Raw genomic sequence first — 22,540 nt, forward strand, 5'->3', positions numbered from 1 at the left:
TTTTGATATACTTTATTTTTTGGCCTTGATTTAGTTTGATATTAGGGAACATGATAAGATTAGCTATTTAAATTTATGAGTATTTTCTTAAATAAAATTAAACTTATTAAGATTTCTGGCTTAGCGCCTGTAGCTCACCGAGTAGAGCGCCAGCCACATACACCAAAGCTGGCAGGTTTGAGCCCAGCCTGGGCCTGCTAAAGGACAATGACAACTGCAACCAAAAAATAGTGAGGCGTTGTAGTGGGTACCTGTAGTCCCAGCTACCTGGGAGGCTGAGGCAAGATAATCACTTAAGCCCAAGAGTTTGAGGTTGCTGTGAGCTGTAATGCCATGGCACTCTACTGAGGTCAACATAGTGAGACTCTGTCTTAGGAAAAAAAAAGTTGTTAAGCTTTCTAGAAGTAAAGTTCATTAATAAGCCTTACACTAAGTCTATTTATAGTAAGTCTGAATAATTTATATGACTACTGTTGCATTACTCGGGAGAAGTTGAAGAATTTGTCTTTATTAAGTGATCCATAAATGGCTTTGTAGTTACTTTTTTAAAAATATGAGATACCAATACCAAGATCATACACTAAATATGGTCGAAAATTCAAAGATATCTGCTTTGTTAATAGAATTGAAGTTGTTGCTTGGGTATTTGCTGTGGTAGGCTTTCTAACAGTAAACATTTTTGTGTGTGTTGACTGTCTCTGGCAGCCAGGGGAAGAGGATATGCTAAGGCAATATAGCTTTATCACCTTGTGATTCACTTCCCGGTTTTATTTACTGGCAACATAGCCAAGGAGAAAGTGAACCAGTGTGGTTGTTTACATTGGCCTACTTTAGGGGTTATTGTCTAGAATTCTACTTTCCTATATGTAAAACTTCTAATATATTTTAATATTAACTTTACAGATCCTTCTGCTGAGGAATTGAGAAAACTAATGATGTTGCATGGAGGTCAGTACCACGTGTATTATTCCAGATCCAAAACAACACACATTATTGCCACAAATCTTCCTAATGCCAAAATTAAAGAATTGAAGGGGGAAAAAGTAATTCGACCAGAATGGATTGTGGAAAGGTAAGTTTAATTTTTATTTATTTAAATTAATTTTTTTTAAAGAATTAGAATGTTTATTTCTATTTATATATATAATCTAGTGCCTCTTAATTGACAGTGAAATTGTCTTAGACAGCACTACTGTACTCTTTGTTCACATTGATAATTTACTAGTCTAGGATTTGGTGTCCTATTAAAAGTATTATCTTAGTGTTTTTACAATCTAAGATGTCAGGAATTAGGGGGATGACTTAGATAAGCAGGAAGCATTTATGGGAAGAGATTGATAAAGCCTGTATTTCATACAACAGATATTTATGTACCTATTAGGGGCTAGTCAGTGTTCTGTACTTGGGCAATAACAATGAAACAATAAAAATCCCTTCACTACCTCTTGGAGCTTACATTCTGTTGGGAGAGATAGATAATAAACAAGAGGCTTGATATATGAGTAAATTGTATATCATGTTTATTACGTAGTATCTGGGGTTTTTTTTTTGGTAGTTTATAATATTACTATTAACTATTCCTCAATGATAATGTTATAGTTTCTCTGCTGTTGGTTTCGAAATAAATTGGAAATCACTGGTGGCCATTCATAATAACTTCCTAAGTTTAAATATGTCATCTGAGCTTGACACCTGTAGCTCACTAGAGCTGGCAGGTTCAAACCCAGCCCGGGCCTGCCAAACAAGGATGATAATTATAACCAAAACATAGCTGGGCTTTGTGGTGGGCACCTGTAGTCCCAGCTACTTGAGAGGCTGAAGCAAGAGAATCGCTTAAGCCCAAGAGTTTGAGGTTGCTCTGGGCTGTGACGCTGTGGCACTCTATAGAGGGAGACATAGTGAGACTCTAAAATCACAAATAAATATGTCATCTGGAACCTTGATGATGCCAAAACTTAGTGGTTCATATTTTGATATGGTATATAATGTATATGAGTGATTGCTGGATTTATAAAAAAACGGAAGTAAAATACTAAAATCAGAATTTTGTCTATGGATGGATTAAAATCAGTATGTGAGAGAATGATCAGATTGTATAATGAGGTGCTAATTAAACAGACTTGGAAATTATCTTTTTAAGTCAGTGGCCAGTCTTTTTTCCTAATTCCAGCTTTTACTAATTAGGATACCTTCCATTAACTTATTCCATAGATTGAGTATTGCTCTGTTCCTTTGTATTTACCCCTCATACATTCAGTGAGAAGCAATACAGTAGTGAAAAAGTCCAAACTCAGTAATTCATGATCCATAAGACCTGATACAAGTTTAAAAACATGCAGTCACTGTGAACCTCATTTCCTCATTTGTAAAAGAAGGCTGATATCTACCTGCTGTGGTTATGTGAGAAATAGAAATTGTTTGTACAACTTACCTAACACAGTGCCTGGCACATCGCAGAGGTATATTTAAGAAGTGGCTGTTACTTAATTTTTTTTTTTGTTCTATAAACATTAGCAAGTATTAGAAAATTTCAAAAGTTCAGAAGCACATTACTACCTCCAGAAAGATATGGATTTTACAGATTAAGGAATTTTTAAACTTTGCTACTAACCATTAGATAGGATTGATTAAAATGGCTTTAAGTGTCTCCTCATAAAAAACTTGTGAAATTATAGTATAAATGTTTAGCATCACTCTGAGTTAAGCTGTGTTGTCATAGACAATCCTGTCATTGTGCTAGGGCTTGAATTTTTATATGAGAGCAATAGTTTGGCTTTGGAGGGAATGAGAGCTCCATGGACAGTTAGAGGATGAGAGAAGGACTCTGCCAGAGGGACTTCATTCACCTTGAAAATGGTGTTTTTCATGACAGCTGTTTCCTTTACATCTGCTCTTGTTGATTGCGGTTAGGGAGATAATAGAGACAAAAGAAAAAGAACTGAGATAGTTATAAATTTTAACATTTACTTTAATCAACTTTATTTTAATCTGGAGTCAGTCTTAATCATCTGTTTTTAAATGAAGTAACTTTGGACATCATGATTTTATGGCTGAATGGTCTCATTTTGTGTATAAGAAGGCAGGGCTAGTAAGTTTCACTGACTTGCCCCCAGAACAGAGGAGGATTTAGAAATGAGGTATTCTGATTCCTGTTTGGGTCTGTTCTTTGCCATTTAATTAAGCTTGTTACAAATGAGTTGGCCCATAATGGAAATGAATCATTTGGCCTATGTCTTCACGTATAATAAATGTCAGGTGTCTTTTATGTCATTATTGCATGGACTCCTTCTGGTTAAATCATGACACTGTTTTCATTCACATTCAATTCCAATCTGGTTGGTCTCTTCTCGGCAGTATTTTAATGAGATTTTATTATACTTAAAAGTTTAAACATTATATTAGTTATTTAATAGATGATACATGCTAGTCTCTTCTGTAGTTAGCTATTTTACTTTTTATTGAAACAGTTTGAAAAGGAACCACCACTTCCAGGTGTGTCGGGTGTTGCCTTTATTACAATTCCTGATGTGTGTGTGTCATTAAACCTGAGTTAATGTAGGTGTAATGATAAAGCCAGATTTCTAAGAAGCAGGGGAGTCTGTTAGTGAGAAGCCTGTGTACATTAGTTTCACATATGAGATTTTACTAAAACCTTTGTTTTGTTAATCTCACACTTGCATATAGTATATCTGTAAGCAGTGGTTTTAAAATTTTTGCCATAATCCTTTTCTTGAGACAATTTTACATTGAAATTGGAAATAGCGTAGGTAATGAGAAGCTGCTGTGACATGCCCCACTGGCCCATTAAGCCACAGCAATTTATAAACATTGACCTAAGTTTCTACAGGTTGGTCTTGTTTTGTTTTTCACGACAGATTGAGTTGTGTAGTGTGGGAACCCGCCTCCAGTGATTGAATTTTCATGAAGGTCTGTTTTGAGTTGAGAGACAATGGTGATTTACTGTTCCAGCTCAGGTCATGCCATTCACTAGGACCTGCTAGTGGCACTTACCAGTCAGAGTTTAAAACTCCCAATATGTCATGTACTTACATATGGCTAAAACTAGTTTCTAAATTACTGTAAAATATTAGAATGCTTATTCAACTCATTTAAATAAAAGTTGATTGCAGTGTCATCCCTTATGACTTATTGTTATTCCACTGTGTGTTTGTGTCCTGCCTGCCTCAGTTTATTTTGCAAAGAATATTTGTATAACTCTATTTTCTAGTAGAGAATTTGCCTTTAAAAAAAATTGATGTACTGCTGTCATTTACATTTTTACCTCACAGCACTGCAAAATCTGTCTGAAATTATTTTTACTTGGCTAACTCTAGCCAACACATGGATTTCAGACCAATTCCCAATGACTTACAGGTAATATTTTATGAGAAAATATATTTTTGGTCTTTAGGAACTTAAGAATTGAATAGCTTAGTTTCCATTATCTGCAGTGAAAAAATGTAATTTGCACCCTTTAGGAGAAGGGGCAAGAAGTCAGACACATACTTCAATTCTTGTTATTGGTTTTTTGAGCTTATGATGTCCTGTGTTGGTGAGTGGTTTGAAAGGTTAGATGATTAGGGGGAGGGCAAAGGGAATTTTGATTTTGAACATTTAGGATTTCTACATAGTACTTACAAAGCAGGAATAGGCAAAAAACTGCGAAGTTTTTTTCTTGGCACGTAATTAGAGCCTTTCTTGCTTTAACTCCATTTTGAACAAAGGAAAAGATGGGTACTTGAATGAATTGCAGGTGGGTATACAGGTATTAAGTACTGTTTTTCCCATGGAAAATGGCTAGGACATTGACTGTGAACTATAAAAATATTTCATGTGTAGAATTATTTCACATAAAGAAAATGCTATTATAAAAGCTATAGTAGGCTCGGCGCCTGTGGCTCAAGTGGCTAAGGCACCAGCCACGTACACCTAAGGTGACAGGTTTGAATCCAGCCTGGGACCGCCAAACCACAATGATGGCTGCAACCAAAAAATAGCCAGGCGTTGTGGCGGGCGCCTGTGGTCCCAGCTACTTGGGAGGCTGAGGCAGGAGACTCGCTTGGGCTCAGGAGTTAGAGGTTGTTGTGAGCTGTGCATGGCACTCTACCCAGGGGGACAGCTTGAGGGTCTGTCTCCAAAAAAATAAATAAATAAAAAATAAAAGCTATAGTAAAAAGTTAGGAATAGAGTTCTTTGTAGTGATTTTGTTTTGTATTAATTTTTATAAAATTTCCCAGAATCAGATTATACCTGCTAATGTAAAGTCACTGACAGTTGATAGAAAATGTTTCAGAAAACTGTTAGATACAAAGTTTTATTTTATAGATAACTTTACTGAGGCTCTAGGACAAGACAAGAATTAAGACCCCCCCCAAATTGTTGAATATTTCACTTGCAATGAATATGTGTGTGATTGATCATATAGAATATAAACTTTTTCACATATATATCAGAATCTATTTCCAGTGTACATGAAAAACTCAGTATATAAAGAAACCATGTAGTACTATCTTTTGGTAAAGTGAAAATTTCTTTATATCAGTTCCTTCTTGTTTGGGAATTTGGATTTTGATATTTTGCTTTCCTTTTTTTATGGTAAGAATAGTAGAAAATGTAGATACAGTTCCTTTGTGCCTTAAATAAGCCAGGAAGTTAGTAAAAGTTAGAAATTAATCTTTGAGAGATTTTAAAAGAGAAAATTTTTTAAAAATACAGTATCAGATAATGTTTCCATCCATGTATCTGTAGATAGATACTAGGATAAATAGGGATAATTAGGAGTATACAACTAATAAATAGTGATTTGGGCCTTAGATTAGAAGGTTTTCTTGGTCTGTCATTACTGTAGTACTTTGGGCTTTAATTCCTTTTACTAATATCTCTGAGGATATCTGATTTGAGATCTGTAGTGGTTAATTGGCTATCTAATTTTGTAAGAGTCTCCATGGACTTATTTACATAAGCCTAAGAATTCTGCTAGGCCACATGGCTCTTGTTAGGAGTTGGACAAAGTCATAGAAGCCTGTGGTTGATCAGTGTTGACCATGGAGAGCACCTGTGGAGTCTGCGGCACCCTAGCATATGCTGTCTTATGGGAGAAGTGAGGTGGTAATAGAGCATTTTTCCTGTTCATCATTCATTGGTTTTAACCTGAGATGTGCAGCTACCACACTGGATGTACTTTCACTTTCTACTTAGAACTTGGTTATAGCTATCCATGATGAAAAAAGGGAAAGTGGAGTTTCAGATTCTACTTCAGGTATTAAGCACCTATATTTCTTTTGGCGGGGGGTAATACTGTAAATATTGTAAGATGACAAAGATCCATAATTAGCCAATTGAGACTATTATAAGAGTTAGATAAAAAATAAAATAATAAATGGTCTAATTTTAGGATTTTGATTCTGGTATTTGAACATAACCTGTAATTTTGATAAAACCTTTAAGAGAAGATAATAAATCCATTTGGGTAAATAAAAACTGAAATGTCTTGTAACTAATATGTTCTTTACTATCATAATTTAGTAGTTTTAGCATTTGGATATAATTGATATAATTACATAAAAGACATAGTCTGAACCATTGTATCGTCCCATTTTTAGAATATATCATCAGTATGTTTTCCTGTGTTCACATTTGTTGACTCAATATTCTTAATTGTTTTCTACAAGCTAGTTCAGTTGTTTCTTACCTGGTTGTTATTTTTAAAAAATGTTTTGTGGCATGGTGTTATTTTCTTAAATAAAAATGTCAAAGCTCTTGGATTTATGAGACAGTAGGGCAAGTATTTTTAGTTTGTTATTTATTAACTAATCTTTCTTCTAAATAATTAAGTGATGGCTTTAGTATATATTTTAGGTTTAAACACCAGAAATATTTTTGAAATATTTCCTAATATTTAAGGAGCCTGTTAATACAATTTGGATGTTAGCATAGGTATATTGATGGGTTATTTTTTATTTATTTATTTATTTTTTGAGACAGAGTCTCACTATGTTGTCCTCAGTATAGTGCTATGGTGTCACAGCTCATAGCAACCTCAAACTCTTGGGCTTAAGTGATTCTCTTGCCTCAGCCTTCCAAGTAGCTGGGACTACAGGTGCCTACCACAACAGCTGGCTATTTTTTGGTTGCTGTTGTCATTGTTGTTTAGCAGGCCCAGGCTGGGTTCAAACTATCAGCCTCAGTGTATGTAGCCAGTGCCCTACTCACTGAACTACAGGCTCTGAGCCTAGTTGGTTATTTTAAAATTTGGAGTGAAAATGATTATTTTTAAAGGTAACAGTAAACTCAATTTATTTGCAAATAAAAATCAGTTTAAGACATTTAAATTAGTTTTAGTTTTTAAGTATAAAAGGAAATAGATGTTTGGGAGTTTTTGTTAAAAGGGCCAGTACTGCCTACTTCCACAGTTAAGGTATTCCCCTGAATTTTGGAGATTGCATTTGATAAGTTGTATGCATGTGGTATATATAGGGTGTACTGGATGGTTTCTGTCCTCTGAGCATTCATAGCTTCAAATGGTCTTGTGTTGTATCATTTTTATATACATAGAAATAATATAAATTATTTATTACTCTTAAAGTTGAGATTTTTTATTTTACATTATTCACTTTTATTAGGCCTGACACGTATTGTGGAAATTGAGAATCCTTATTCAGTTTACTTATCCTGGAAAAGCATAACTTACAAGATGAGGTTTGATAAAGTCTTAATGATTCTGTTAACAGTTATTGGGGATAGTGGTAAATACTAAAGTCATAAAGATTAAAATATTGACCAGTTCAGCTCTGTGCTTGGAGTTTTTCTCACCCCATTCTAAAATCATATTGTATTAAGATCACTAAAACAGCAAAAAGTAGTAAGCAGTGGCCTGTTGGTGGTGAAATACTTCTGTCTTTAAGAGCATTGATTTTCATGAGGCTCATTTTCACCAAGTATTGAACTCTAAATTGGTGTTGCTTTTTTGTTTTAGCATCAAAGCTGGACGTCTTCTCTCCTACATTCCGTATCAGCTATACACCAAGCAGTCCAGTGTGCAGAAAGGTCTCAACTTTAATCCTGTATGCAAACCTGAGGATCCTGTGCCAGGTCCAAGCAATATAGCCAAACAGTTCAACAACAGGGTGTAAGTTTGTCTAGTTTGGGAATACCACAAAGCTTGCTTTTAGCAGTGAGTATGGCCCCTGCTCTGTTGAAGACAAAAACAAATATAAAACCTGGCCATTCACTTATGGTAAACACACTAAACTATGTATATATGAGTTATTTTACCTAATTTTTTTTGTTATGAAAGTTTTACAAAAGGTAACAAAATTTTGGGAATCATACTAGATTCTCATGGATCTTAAATTGTTAGTAATTTTCTTCGTGGATTTTCATGAAAGTAATTATATCCCTAGGTGTAATTTTTTATAGAATGTTGCTTTCTCAAAAACTTAAATAACTACACTAGTTATGCTTTTGTTGTACCTCATGCTTAGAAAGACAGTTCAAGAAAATGTTAACATTTCTGGATTATTTTTGAAAAATTCAAAATTCATAACTGTATTTGTAAATTTGTAAATATTGTATCTCAAGTACATGTAGTTGGTGAGCCTCAGTTGTAGAATTAGGAATGAATCTAGACTTTATTTCATGTGGCTGATTTTTAAAAAATATATTAATTTAAGCATTAATTGCAACAATTCTGGGTGAATTGGCTTTACAATTAATTGGTGTATTGCCTTAACTTGTATATCAGGTGGTTCATTATCATTAGCTTTCTCCTTTTTTATTAAATTGCTTGCTCTGGGAATTGGTTATATTTTTTTCAGAAGACGAGGAGTCTAATTAGCCTGGGAGGATCCAATATCACTACCTTCTGTAATTTTTGTTGTTGTCTTTGTTGTTTAACTTGTATTCATTTATAAGCATATTCAAGGTTTTTCATGTTACCTAAAACTTGTAATTTTTAAAATATGTCAGAGTATATAATACGTAATATCAAAAAATCTTTTCACCTAATACATAGTTTTATCTTTTTTCCTTACCCTCACTATAAGAGTGGAAAAGAGATAACATGTTTTTTCATATTCTTCTTTGTGACAATTTTAGGAAGAATATACCTATTAGATTTTACTTTTTAATACATTTATGGCATTGCCTAAGAAATGTTTATCTACCAGTGATATTTCCTATACAGCTGCTTTGCAAATGTCCATTTGTCTAGCCTAGAAACTATAGTACAGAAGGAATGTATGTTAACAACTGATTTTCTTGCCAGTATGTGCATTTCTGTTGCATGTGTTGCTATTAAAGCATATAAAGAATCTTGGTGTTCCCAGCAAAGAAAATTAGATGTAAGGCTTTTCTGACAACACTTCGGTTGTTTTCTGGGATTTTGGTCTTTTGGTATGTTCAGTACGTTTTGTAAATCTCTTTGAAATGCTTTCATATTTTTTGCTCCCTTTCTCTTTATCTCAAGGAGCAGACTTTCTCTGACATATGACAAATTAGGTTTTGTTTTTTCCTCTCCTGACCATTTCTGGTTTGTCGTCTTTTTTCCTTTCACTGGTGTGATCATCTGTGAGGATTGGATCTACTCAACAGTTGCCCGTCATGTTCCATGAGATGGTTAGCCAGAGCCCAGGCCACCCCAGAAATGGGTGGTAATGTTTAGTTTCTGACTCATGAGATTTTTTTGTATAGTCAGATTGTGATTACTGATAACAAACACAAATGAATTTTGTCTTTTTTTACAAACATTATTGAACAAACATTTAGAGGAGATAAGATGTGAATTTAGGATGACATTTTTTTAGGTCCTGCATTTATTGACTTGTCATCAGAAAACTTGGTCCTTTGAATGCTTTGGACCACTCTGACATCTAAATATGCTTTTCTTAGAAAGGAAGTACCATTGTCAAGTTTCCCTTGTCAATAGGCAAGTTCTCATTTTCCTAGTTATAGATTTTACTGAATAATCCCCTCATGTTTCTAGGTACAAGTTTTACTGAGTTATTCCCACATACTGACCTAGTTCTTTTTATCTACTTGTGCAGCATTCAGCTCCATTAATGGGTTAATCAGTGTAGTCTGTGAATTTTTTTCCTGAGTGAAACTAACTGGCCTCACAACTTTGATCCCATTGTAACAGAATTGGATTTAAAGTTTTGAATAGTGTCCTACATAAAAACTAAAAATAAAACTAAGAGTAAGAATTCAAATAAAGGCTTTAATTCATTTTTATGGACATTATTCATGATGTTATTTCAACAAATATTTTTTAACTGTATAGTAAATGCCAAGTTTTTTTTTTCTCCCAACAATAACAGCGATTCCATTGTACATTCTTCTTTAGGATTATCTGAAATGAAAATTTAGAAAATCCTAAAAGGCTGTTACTATTCTAGAATTTTCCTAATTACCTCGCTGCTTTGTTTTAGCAAAAAATTATCTTTTGGCCAGGCTTGGTGCCTCCCACCTGTAATCCTAGCACTCTGGGAGGTCGAAGCAGGTGGATTGCCTGAGTTTAGGAGTTCCAGACCAGCCTGAGCAAGAGTGAGACTCTGTCTCTGAAAATAGTCAGGTGTTGTGGTGGACACTGTAGTCCCAGCTACTCCGGAGGCTGAGGCAAGAGAATAGCTTGAGCCCAAGAGCTTAAGGTTGCTGTGAGCTATGACACCACAGCACTATACCAAGGGCGACACAATGAGACTCCTGTCTCAGAAAAAAAAAAAAAGAAAAAGAAAAAATTATCTTTTGTGAGGACAGAAGGAATATATAAGCTGTGGTTTACTTTTTAGTTTTTAAAGAGGGAAATGTCAAAATGTATAACCCTAAGAAAATGTTTAAATGTAAAAATTGTTTTAGCCTAAAAGACATTATTAACTTAAAGTAAATTCTTTTCCTGCTTTAGAAATCATACAGTTAAGAAGATTGAGACAGAAAATGAAGTCAGAGTCAATGGAATGAACACTTGGAATGAAGATGCAAATAGTGATTTTAGTTTTGTGGATCTGGAGCAGACCTTTCTGGGAAGGAAGCAGAATGGAATTCCGCATCCCAAAGGCAGCACTGCTGTTTTTAATGGACACACTCATAGCTCTAATGGTGCCTTAAAGACACAAGATTGCTTGGTGCCCATGGGCAACAGTGTTGCCAGCAGGCTTTCTCCAGACTCTGCTCAGGAGGAGAAGGCTGAGAAGAGCAGCACCGACTTTAGAGACTGCACTCTGCAGCAGTTGCAGCAAAGCACCACAAACACAGATGCTTTGCGGAATCCACACAGAACTAATTCTTTCTCATTATCGTCTTTGCACAGTAACACTAAAATCAATGGTGCTCACCACTCCACTGTTCAGGGGCCTTCAAGCACAAAAAGCACTTCCTCAGTACCTACTCCTAGCAAGGCAGTACCTTCAGTGCCATCCAAACCTTCAGACTGCAGTTTTATTTCAGACTTCTATGCTCGTTCAAGACTGCATCACATATCAATGTGGAAGTGTGAATTGACTGAGTTTGTCAATACTCTACAGAGACAAAGTAGTGGTATCTTTCCAGGAAGGGAAAAGTTAAAAAAAATGAAAACAGGCAGGTCTGCACTTGTTGTAACTGACACAGGTAGATACTAAAATTGTTTTCTTAAGAAACAGTCATGTTTGATCATTTTGTTCTTATGTTATTGTTGGTGTTCTGATCAATACTATAAGTCTCTAGGAATGTTAGGTTATGTAAATTATAGTAAGTATAAGAGATTATAAAAAGCTTTCTTACTAAAATTTTTTGAAACATTTAATTGTGGGTAACTGAAAAATTTTAAACAGTAACATGGTTGGGATTCTGAGTATTAATTTCTCATGTAGACCTTTATCAAGTTGTCGAATTTTGAACTGTGTAAATATAACATATATTCAGTGCTTAAAGTCCTGTAAGAATGAACTTGGTTTGGTAAGAGTAATTGTTAATTTCTAGAAGTTTTCATCATAGTGATTTTTAAATAATTAAATAATTTCAAAATATAGTGCACATGTTAAAATTATACACATTATAGTGGTAAACTTTCAGTGAGTTTTAAGTATTTTCAAGTAAGTTGATTGGTTAATTGTATTTTGGTTATTAATACTTTCTTTGTCATTAAAAACAAATACATGCCGCAGTAGCAGGCTGTATTTCTGTGCCAGTCATTACAAATTAGTATTTGGTTGGAGGTTTTAGTTGCTATTGTAGGTTATAGGGTATTTTTAGGGGGAGAAAGAGGGCTTGAGATTCTGTTCTAGAAAAAGACTCTCTCCATATGGGTTTTTTTCTGTTTTATTGCAGAAATACTTCATATTCCTGTGTGCCTTTAGTCAAAAAATACTTTTTGGTATTTATGAAATATTTCAGAATAATGTTATAGGTGTTGGATTATTCTTACATTATATCTTGGCCTTGGAATCTGAAGGTCATTTAATTTTGCATGCTTCAAAGAACTATTATGAATTAAGGGTGGGTGTGTTTCCTCACACCTGTAATCCTAGCACTCTGGGAGGCTGAGGTGGGTGGATTGCTTGAGCTCATGAGTTCAAGACTAGCCTGAGCAAGAGTGAGACCGCGTCTGTGCTAAAAATAGAAAAACTGAGGCATGAAGCTCACCAAGCCCATGAGTTTGAGATTGCTGTGACCTATGATGCCATGGTACTCTACCAAGGGGTACAGCTTGACACTCTGCCTCAACAGCAAAAAAAAGAACTGTTATGAATTAGTTTCTTAAATGGGAATAAAATGAGAAAGTTTGTTATTGAATGGAAACATTTGGTAGATATTTGGTTTATACATTCTGTGCTTTTCAAATGTTTAAAACCATTTTGAGTTGTTTATGTTTATAGAATACTTTAAAAAACTTTTATACAGCAGGATTGTGATTAAGATTTATTTTATAAATAATTTCTCTAGGTAATACCGAGGGTAGCTAGGAAGTACGTGGCTTTGGAGTTAGATAACTTTAATTGAGTTCCAGTCCTGGCTCTGCCTCTCTCACTCTGCAGGGCCAAGGGCAAGTTAGTGCATCTCTCCAAGCCTCAGTTTCCTCTCTGCAGAGGAGCAATAGTCAGTCAATGATGTTTGGCCTCCTGAGGTTGTCAGCTTAAGAAAACATTAACAAAAGTTCAATTCCTTGCTCCTGTGAGAAGTGAGTAAATGCTATCTCACAGTCACAGTTTGGAAAATAGAATGATCCAAAACTTTTAGGGGGTAAATGTAAGTTTTTGGAAGCTATTGTGAAGACTAACCTTCAGTACTAATGTTCTTAAACCTATCTAAGGAAAACTCCTTTATGAGATCAGAACGTTTTACAAGCTTGGGGTTTTTAATTTCCAGGACTTTGTGTATCTAACACTAGGAGGAAAGGCTGAATGAGTCTGATAATAGACCTAGCTCTGATTTTGTCTGTACTGAGGTTAAAATAACCTTAATGAATCTGCAGCTCAAGTGATTCGAAGCCATTGACAGGAGAGGACATTCACTTTTATCTCCTTAAATGTGGTTATCTGTATTTTGGAGCTGATTTTTAGTAGTATTTAATGGCATAAAGAGAAAAAATTGGTGTGTATTAATATGTAGATTTTTGTTTTATGGGCAATTTTAGAACAAGCAGCCTGGTAATCTGAAGGTTCTGAAGTCAGGCTTCCTGGGAGTGAGTCCCATCTCAGGCGCTTTGGATAGGCTTTGTGACTTAAATTGTTGATCTGCAAAATGGGGATAATATTATCTGCCTCATAGTATTGTGAGAATTTAAATAAATTAACATGTGAACTTTTTATGACAATGCCTGATGCCTCCCAAGCACTACATAATAGTAGTTATTTTTATTGTCATTTTGTCAAGGAATGTTTATAAACTGTATGGAGTAGTAGGTGATCATCAAAAGTTACTTAGCTTCACATAACTGGATGTATGAGAACACCTTCGTATATTTTTATGAAATAATCGGCACACAGAAATAATTTTAAGATAAGTTTTGTCAAAGTATTTTCGAGACTCACTACAATATAGATAAGGAAGACATGGTATCTTTGCTGTTTATTTATTTGTTCATCCATCCTGTCTAGCTGTGTGTCATTGTTGAGCAGGATTCTACAGTTGATTTTAAATTATGTTAGGAAACTAAATTTGTATCTCTGAATTACTTTTAGAGCTAAAGAAACTTAAATTTGACTTCTATTGAGATAGTAGAAATAATGTGTAGTATGTTTTTTATTTTTAAAGACTTCACCCTACTTGTAAGCATCTTTTAAATATTTCTGAAACTAAGTAGATCTAATTTTTTAAATGCTAAAGAGTAGTGTGGGGTTTGAATACTCTCTTTTTCCTTCTAGGAACTGTGTCAGTATTGAGCTCACCGAGACATCAGAGCTGTATAATGCATGTTGATATGGATTGCTTCTTTGTATCAGTGGGGATACGGAATAGGCCAGATCTCAAAGGTCTGTCTGTATTCTTATTTGAGTTTTAAGAAAATATTGTTATATATTCAAAAGGATCACAAAATCTTTTTTAAAAATATTTATTCTGATTTTACTTCAGAAAATCCGCTTTCTTTCAAGTTTTCTGTATTCCATTATGAAGAAAGGTGTAGGGGAGGCCAGGTACAGTGGCTATAATCTCAGCACCCTGGGAGTCCGAGGCGGGTGGATTGCCTGAGCTCATGAATTCCAGACCAGCCTAAGCAAGAGCCAGACCCCGTCTCTAAAAATAGCCAGGCGTTGTGGTACTGCCTGTAGTCCCAGGTACTTGGGAGGCTCAGGCAAGAGGATCACTTGAGCCCAAGAGTCTGAGGTTGCTGTGAGTTATGAGGCCACAGCATTCTACTGAGGGTGACAAAAAGTTTTTGTCAGTCTCAAAAAGAAAGTATAGGGAAATGAGAATTTTTTCCTTTTTTTAATAGAAATCAAGTCTTAAGGGAGAATATTCATTTTTAGATGAAAGTTATGTCATTGAAGAACAAAAAAGCCTGCATTGGTGGCTGGGTGTCGTGGCTCACGCCTGTGTAATCCTAGCACTCTGGGAGGCCAAGGCAGGTGGATCCCTTGAGCTCAGGAGTTGGAGACCAGCCTGAGCAAGAGTCAGATCTGGTCTCTACCAGAAAAAGTAGAAAATCTAGCCAGGCATTGTGGTGCCATGCCTATAGTCCCAGCTAATTGGGAGAGGGAACGTTTAAGATTTAGAGGTTGTTACGAACTACAGTGATGCCCAGCACTGTACCCAGGGTGACAAAGTGAGACTTTATTTAATTGGAAAAAAAAAGAAAAAGCCCTGTGTTGGGCATTTTCTTTTCTTTTCTTTTTTTTTTTTGAGACAGTCTCATTACGTCACATTTGGTAGAGTTCTGTGGCATCACAGCTCATAGCAACCTCAAACTCTTGGGCTTAAGCAGTTCTCTTGCGTCAACCTCCTAAGTAGCTGGGACTACAGGTGTCCACCATAACTCCTGGCTATTTTTTTTGTTGTTGGAGTTGTCATTGTCTAGCAGGCCCAGGCTGTGTTCGAACCTGCCAGCCTAGGTGTATGTGGCCATTGCTACAGGCCCCATGCCCATTTTCTGTATTTTTAATTTAATGAGATTTTATGGTAGTCTTTGTGTTAAGAGATTTGGTTGCTATACTTTCTTTGAGTAAACAACTTGATAATTATCCTGATGTAGGTAAATATCATTCCTTTTTGATTATCGAATAATTTTATATTACTGAATGTTACTGAAATAAGCGGAAAAGTCTTTGCTTTAATGAAATTTCAGATATTTGTGAGCAAGTCAATACTTTTAAAGCATTCTGGATTTTTCAGTAGTTATCTCAGAAATAACCATTCACCATTCCTTTAAAATTAGGCCTTTATTTTATATTGTTAGTGGTTGCTGCTCCAAGTCTGGAAGTTTTTAGAATTGATTTTTATAGAGTAACTTCATAATGTATTATAAAGAGGACTTTTTTTTTCAGTCCTCAGAACAGATACATTCAATAAGTATATGAATGCGGTGCTATTGCTTTATAAGGTTATGGGTATCTTGTAGCATATTCACACACAGAAGAAAATGATATATGACAGTAACTTTATAGGCCAGACTGGTGGCTCTCACCTGTCATCCTCTGGGAGGTTGAGGCAGGAGGATGGCTTGAACCCAGGAGTTTAAGGTTGCTATGAGCTAGGCTGATGCCGTGGCACTCTAGCTGGGGCAACACAGTGACACTCTGTGTCAAATAATAAGTAAAACCTAAACAAAAGAAGCTTTATAGCTAAACCAAAAAACTGAGGAGTTATGTATTCATGTGTGAATATATGACAGGCCAAATTGTGATTCCTGTACATATATATTTAGTTTTTCTTGCTGTAATATTAAAGGATAAGTATAGATGTTAACACTACTGTTAATGATATCAGAAATATTTAAAACTATATATTTAATGTTTTTCTCCCCACTCCTCCAATTTGAATCTGGTATCTGAGGTACCTGTGAGAAATCAAACAAAAACCATGGAAAGCCAAACGACAATACTGCTTTTAGATTGGATAAATGTGTCAGAATTGTCACAAATAGTGTACTGTTTTGAAGGTGCTAAGAAACTTTGATGATGTTTGCATGGTGATTGATAATCTTTATTATTAATGTTAGCTTTAAAGATCACTGCCTAAATTAAACTAAAGAAAAAATGTTATAATTTAAAAATCATTTGAAAAATGTTCTTGTTGTTAACATTCCCATAGTTAGATGTAGAAATAATTTAATCTTTTCCTCTTAGGAAAACCAGTGGCTGTTACAAGTAACAGAGGCACAGGAAGGGCACCTTTGCGTCCTGGCGCTAACCCCCAGCTGGAGTGGCAGTACTATCAGAACAAAATCCTGAAAGGCAGAGCAGGTACACATGGGCTCCCTTTGAAATCTTAGTGCTCCTGTGGACAACCTCTGGATCTTGCTGTTGATATTGCTGTTATTGAAATGAAAACAAAGTTGTAATAATTAGCTTTTTTAAATTTAAGGGTTTTAAGGATACCTGTGACATCTTAAAACAAAATCTGAATATAATACAAATGACTTGTTTATAGTTACTCTTTGTTGAATTGGATGATGATATTTTCCTGGAACAAAAGTGAAGAATGTTTTTAAAAGATGTGATTAATTTGCTTTGTATAAAATTAGATTGTGGATGAAAATCCTGGACATCATTTTGTAGAAGCCTCTGCCTAACTTGAGAGTTAATTACTAGTGATTTTCTCACTGTGTCACAACAAAGACACTAAAGGTTGTATTAAGATTTGTATGAGGAAGTAGAATAAGAAACAGAACTTTTATTTATTAGAATAAGACTATAATGACATAAATGTATTTATGATCTATGTACGAAAGGCTTAATTAAAAAAAAAAGACTAAATATTGGTAGTCATTCCCTGTATCTTTTATTGAACCTATTTTATATGAGAAACATGTTTTTTCCCCTCTCTTGGCTTTTACATTTTGGATATTAATAAACAAAAATCATAAGTTAATAGTAATCATACTGCTTAAGATTTTCACGTATGTTACTTTTTTTCCCTGAGTAAATTTGCCAATAAATGTTTGCTTAGCTATTGTTTGATACAGACCAGTTTCCTCATGGATGTCTTACAAAGCCAAAAACAATTTTTTTTAATTAGTCTTTCAGAAAAATATTAATCAGAAACTAATCAGAAGTTAGATATACAATGAAATGGAAGACATATGGTTTGGTTTTATCCCAACCTTGGGCATATTTTTAAAATAGCCCAAATGAAGTTAAGGCAAAAACAAATCCAGTGGACATCTCTGAGGACCATTTTTTTTGTGATTATAGTCTTTTTATTGGTTTTAATTATCTGTTTACATAGTATAAGGATGAAAGAAAATAATTGTAGGTACATATTTATGCTTTGCATGTATATATATTTTCCAAAAGGTTTTTTTTTTGGTCTTAAATCTTTTCAGAGACTTGAGATTCTAGAATTTTTGTGTGTCATGAGCAGATCTTGGGGCAGCTATTATTGAACTGGTTGAGAGTTAGTTGTATTGTGGTATGGGCAGTTTCTCTAGCATTTGGTAGTTTGGTTTTTGTGGTAGGTTGGTTTTTACTTTTGTTTTTCTATGTGATACTGAAATGATGAAATCTTAAGTTTGAAAACAAGTCAGTAGCTTAAGGAAGTACACCTATTGGGCACTTAGTAAATACTGAGTGAATGTTGAAAGAAGAAAAATACCATGTGTACAGATGCAGTAGCATCTTTTCATTACTCAGTGCTCAGAATTTCTGGTGGGTGGAGTCTTGTGTGTGTTTACACATTTCCTGATAACAGCAGAATTTTCACCTTGGCAAGCATGTGTTCTTAGGAGCAGCAGAGATCTAGTCCTCTTTTGTCTTTCAAAGCTTTCATCACAATCTGAACATAAATGGTTTATTAACAGAATACTGTCACTGTTTACTTGTCTTCATCGATTTAGCCACCAGATTTTTATAAAATTTTAGTGAGCTTTTGTAATTCACTCCTCCTTCATATCTAAATTTGGGTAGTAAAAAAGAAGGTAAATTTTAGGAGAAATAGTTGAATTTTATTTTCTATTAAAAACAGTCAAGAAATAGATTTTCTTTCACTAGAAGAGGTGAATATCATACTTTGTATTTTATACTCTTGCTTTAACTTGATGTCACTCACTTTTATGTCCTAAGCCTTTTGACCTATTAGGAGCTTGCCGGAATCTTTGCTGGATTTTACTATAAATTGAATAACTTGTCTTTTATTATGAAGTTTGATTACAGCTAAGCTTGTGCTCAGAACTTATGCCTTTTTTCCTCTTCCCTTGTTATTCCCTGATCTTTCTTTCTCTGGATCATTATTAGATATGGCACCAAAAATAACAATATTGAGGATCAGTGTAGGAATTAGAATCTTGGCTTTTGTCTGCTATCTTTTAAATAAAATTAGTTCTAATATTTTGGCTTATATATCTGGTGAAATATTAGGACAAATAGCATCTTTAATCCTTTTTAAGACTTTAATTTCTTAGTCATCATATTAAAAAACTCTTTAATTAGACTAGAGTAACCAGTGGATCTCATCCATCCATGACTTCCTTTGGAAGAGGCTTCCTGAGCAGTACTCAGTAGTGACATTTCTCATTGATGATCTTATTATTTGGAACCATTTATGCTCCAAATTTCATGGTTGCGGCCTTTTACAAACCCTTCCTGGATTCCCAGGGTGCAGATGTTTTCTCTACCTTCAACAACTTCAGTTTTCATTCTAAAAAACAACAGTTTTTAAAATCGTATTAGTCATAGATTTATTCTCAGCGATTTCTTTTTCACAGACTTGGGTCCTGGCCTCTGATTTCTCCAACCGTTCCTCCACATTCTCCATGTGCCCGTCTAGTTTGTCAAGTTTTGATGAGCAGTTCTCTACTTTGCCCTCCAGTGAGGACAGTGTGTCCCTGCATTTCCCTGAATCTCACATGAAGCAACTCACTCCGCTCGTGGAGGGACCCACGCACTCTGCTGCACTGTGGAACAGGTCAGCCAGCCCAGTGAAGAGGAACATGATGGTGCTGCCTCTCAGGCCAGGGCGTTGGGGGCGCATGGACCACAGAGACTGTTCTTACCTCAAGCATAAATTTTCTGTGATTTCCAAGACAAGCATCTTAGGTTAACTAGCCCTTCAGATATCAAAGTCACATAACTCTCCAACTTTTAAGGCATAACGCATGGTTATACCTTTAAAAGGCAGCTGGATGTGGCAGTTCAAGCTTCAACACTCCTTTTTGGGGGTCTAGTAGCACCCTCTGTTGAACTGTGATACTAACAGTTCTAAAATTCTTACAGATTTTCAGCTTAGATTTAAAGAAATATTAAATCAGCCTGTTAAGACCCTTCAGAAACAAAGGGTAATGTGTTCTGCATCCTGTCTTTAATTTGTAATAGTGTAGCATGTATGTTATTCACATTATGTCAAACCATAGCTCACATTACATACTCTGCTGGGTTTATTTTTGTTTGTTTGTTTTTTTAATGCAAGTAGGATTTGACCCCATAGGATACCAATCCTCAGGGTTTGTGATTTGCATTTATGCTGTGCGTGTATGGGTTCTGAAATCCAAAAATGTTTGTATGGGTTGCATAGAGTTAGGTAAAAGATGGTGTTTATTGGTCAAACCAGGGAGCATTGGTTTCGTCCACAAAGCCAGATACTTCGTCATGTTTCTCTGGTAGTGCATTAACTTGGCTGACTTTTTGTGGAATGTTAATTATAGGAGAAATGCTTAGATTGGTAGGTATATATTGTTACAGTTTACTGAAAATTGGTTTGTATAGAATTAGTTGTAGTGGTGCATTTTGGTCTTGTTTTACTCAGTATATTTTTGTTTATAATAGTAGTGATATGACTGATAAGTTTTTAGAATGCGTTATTTTTTTTTAATAACATTCTCATCTTGGAACCTAATAGTATTATCCAGAGAGACCTATGATTGAAGTTGTGTTTTACTCTATTTCTCAATTACTAGTGAAGCTAAAGGTGGTAAAGGAAATAAAGTGGCATGCAGGCCAGTAGGCTCTCTAGATGGTGTGCTTTTGTATTCTTGTATGCTACAGATTGAGAGATATTGATGAACTATACTATTTAGGCTGGAGATGTATTCTGTAAAGCAAATGATAATTCTGATCATACCTTAGTGTTTTTAATTGAGCACACTTTGTGAAGCCACTAGGAAAATTACCTGAAAGTGAGGGTAATGTTTGGAAACTCTTTTACCTGATGTGTATTTAAAAGCAAAACTTGAATTTAGGATAAAACTTCCTTCTGGTATGTGACTTAAATTATTGTTTGATCAGGTGGCTGGTAGGAATTTGATGTTTGTTGAATGTGTTAATTAGCTTTAATTTCTAGTTCTTTTAGGAAATAGCAAAGTACGTTTAGAAAAATTTATATTTTCCATTAACTATTTTCTATTACAGAAAGCTTTACAATCATTGTAAGGCTATATGAGGGGCTTCATCTCCCTGATCACTCCCCATCCTTGTCCACTTCAAAGGACCATGTATTAGAGGATATTTTATATTTATCTTTTGGTGTATTTTTTTTAAAATCTCTATTTAAAGATAGGATATTTTGAATTTACAAGTTTTTATTTGCTGATGAATAATGTAATAGCAGCAACCTGTTTTAGAATTAGGGTTTTCTTTTATTAGATACAGAGATAATAGCTATATTTGAAATTTACTAAACATTTGCATATGAAAGGAATGGAAAACAAATTTCTGGAATAAAAGTTAAAATCAACTTATAACATACAATCATTAAATTTTATTATTTTTAAAGCAGATATACCAGATTCATCTATGTGGGAGAATCAAGATTCTGCACAAATAAATGGAATTGATTCTGTTTTATCAAGGGCTGAAATTGCATCTTGTAGTTATGAAGCCAGGTATGTAGACATTAAGAGTATTATAATTCTTAGTGAATAATTTGGTTAATCATTTTTATGTAATATTTTGACATAGATTCAGATATGCCAGTTAGTCCAGTGATTTAAATATGTTACCAGATGTGTTATGGAAAGAAATTGTTTTTTTTTAAAGGAAAATAACCTGCCTTTCAGTCCTGTTAAATCCTTTACACTCTTGGTCAGTCAAATCCAATCCATAAGACTTCTGCCCTGTTTCAAAGGTACCTAAGCTGTGGCCCCTGGAGGCAACGCACTGCTGTGAGCCTGGGGTCGGGAAGGACTGGGAAGGGGCATCCAGCATCCTGAACCCCCCTGTGGGCCCTGCCCAGGGTCGCCCCGGACCCCTCTCCCTCCAGTACTTCCTGCTTCCACTTCTGGGGTCGCCGTGGGGGAGGTGCACCCTCTGTAAAGAAGTATTTTCTTCAGCTACTTGCCCTTCCCTCAGCAAATCCTAGGTAACTTTAAATAAATAATTTAATAGTTTCATGATGAGAATTTATAGTAGAGACATACAGTAGAAACCAAAAGAAACTGGGCATTATTTTTACTGCCTTTTGAAGCACCAAATCAAAGGATTAGATTTTTTTGAATGAGAGAAGACTTTAATATTTGTCTGATCTATTTTTTTTGAGACAGGGTCTTGCTTTGTTGTCCAGACATAAGTGCAGTGGCCTGATCATAGTTAACTACAACCTCAAAACTCCTGGGCTCAAGCAATCCTCCAATCTCAGCATCCCAAGTAGGCGGGACTACAGGCACGTGCCACCATGCCCAGCTAATTTTTCTAACTTTTTGTAGAGACCGAGTCTCACTGTGTTGCTCAGGATGGTCTTAAACTTCTGACCTCAAGTGATCCTTCCACCGTAGCTTCCCAGAGTGCTAGGATTGTGAGCTCCCAAGCCAGCCAAGAGGGAGTTATAATTAAGTTTGTTTTCTTCCTGGTAACCAAACACAAACATTGTCGTCTTTATAATACAGCAAGCACTTACATGTTTTTGGCAAGTGTGAAAGTATTCGATGATTATAAGAAGAAACAAAAGTCTTAAATCAGTTACTTTTTTTTTTTTTTTTTTT

The 22,540-nt window shown here is 35.1% G+C and overlaps 1 protein-coding gene across 5 annotated transcripts in view; it reads left to right on the plus strand.

Moving 5' to 3' along the window:
• REV1 (REV1, DNA directed polymerase) overlaps positions 1–22,540 on the plus strand; it is an 85,147-nt gene that overhangs the window by 40,595 nt on the left and 22,012 nt on the right. For 2 of the 5 annotated variants that reach the window (XM_012807939.1, XM_023515776.1), the window contains exons 4-9: positions 904–1,072; positions 7,976–8,128; positions 10,901–11,604; positions 14,340–14,447; positions 16,758–16,874; positions 21,337–21,445. In XM_012807939.1, coding sequence (XP_012663393.1) covers positions 904–1,072; positions 7,976–8,128; positions 10,901–11,604; positions 14,340–14,447; positions 16,758–16,874; positions 21,337–21,445 — 1,360 coding nt within the window. Of the gene's footprint in view, positions 1–903; positions 1,073–7,975; positions 8,129–10,900; positions 11,605–14,339; positions 14,448–16,757; positions 16,875–19,333; positions 19,534–21,336; positions 21,446–22,540 lie in introns of all 5 variants that reach the window. The other 3 variants (XM_023515779.1, XM_023515778.1, XM_023515777.1) reach the window with 3 other exon arrangements.

Source organism: Otolemur garnettii, unplaced genomic scaffold, assembly GCF_000181295.1.
Source record: "Otolemur garnettii isolate 467f Iridium unplaced genomic scaffold, OtoGar3 scaffold00079, whole genome shotgun sequence".
NCBI classification, from domain to species: domain Eukaryota; kingdom Metazoa; phylum Chordata; class Mammalia; order Primates; family Galagidae; genus Otolemur; species Otolemur garnettii.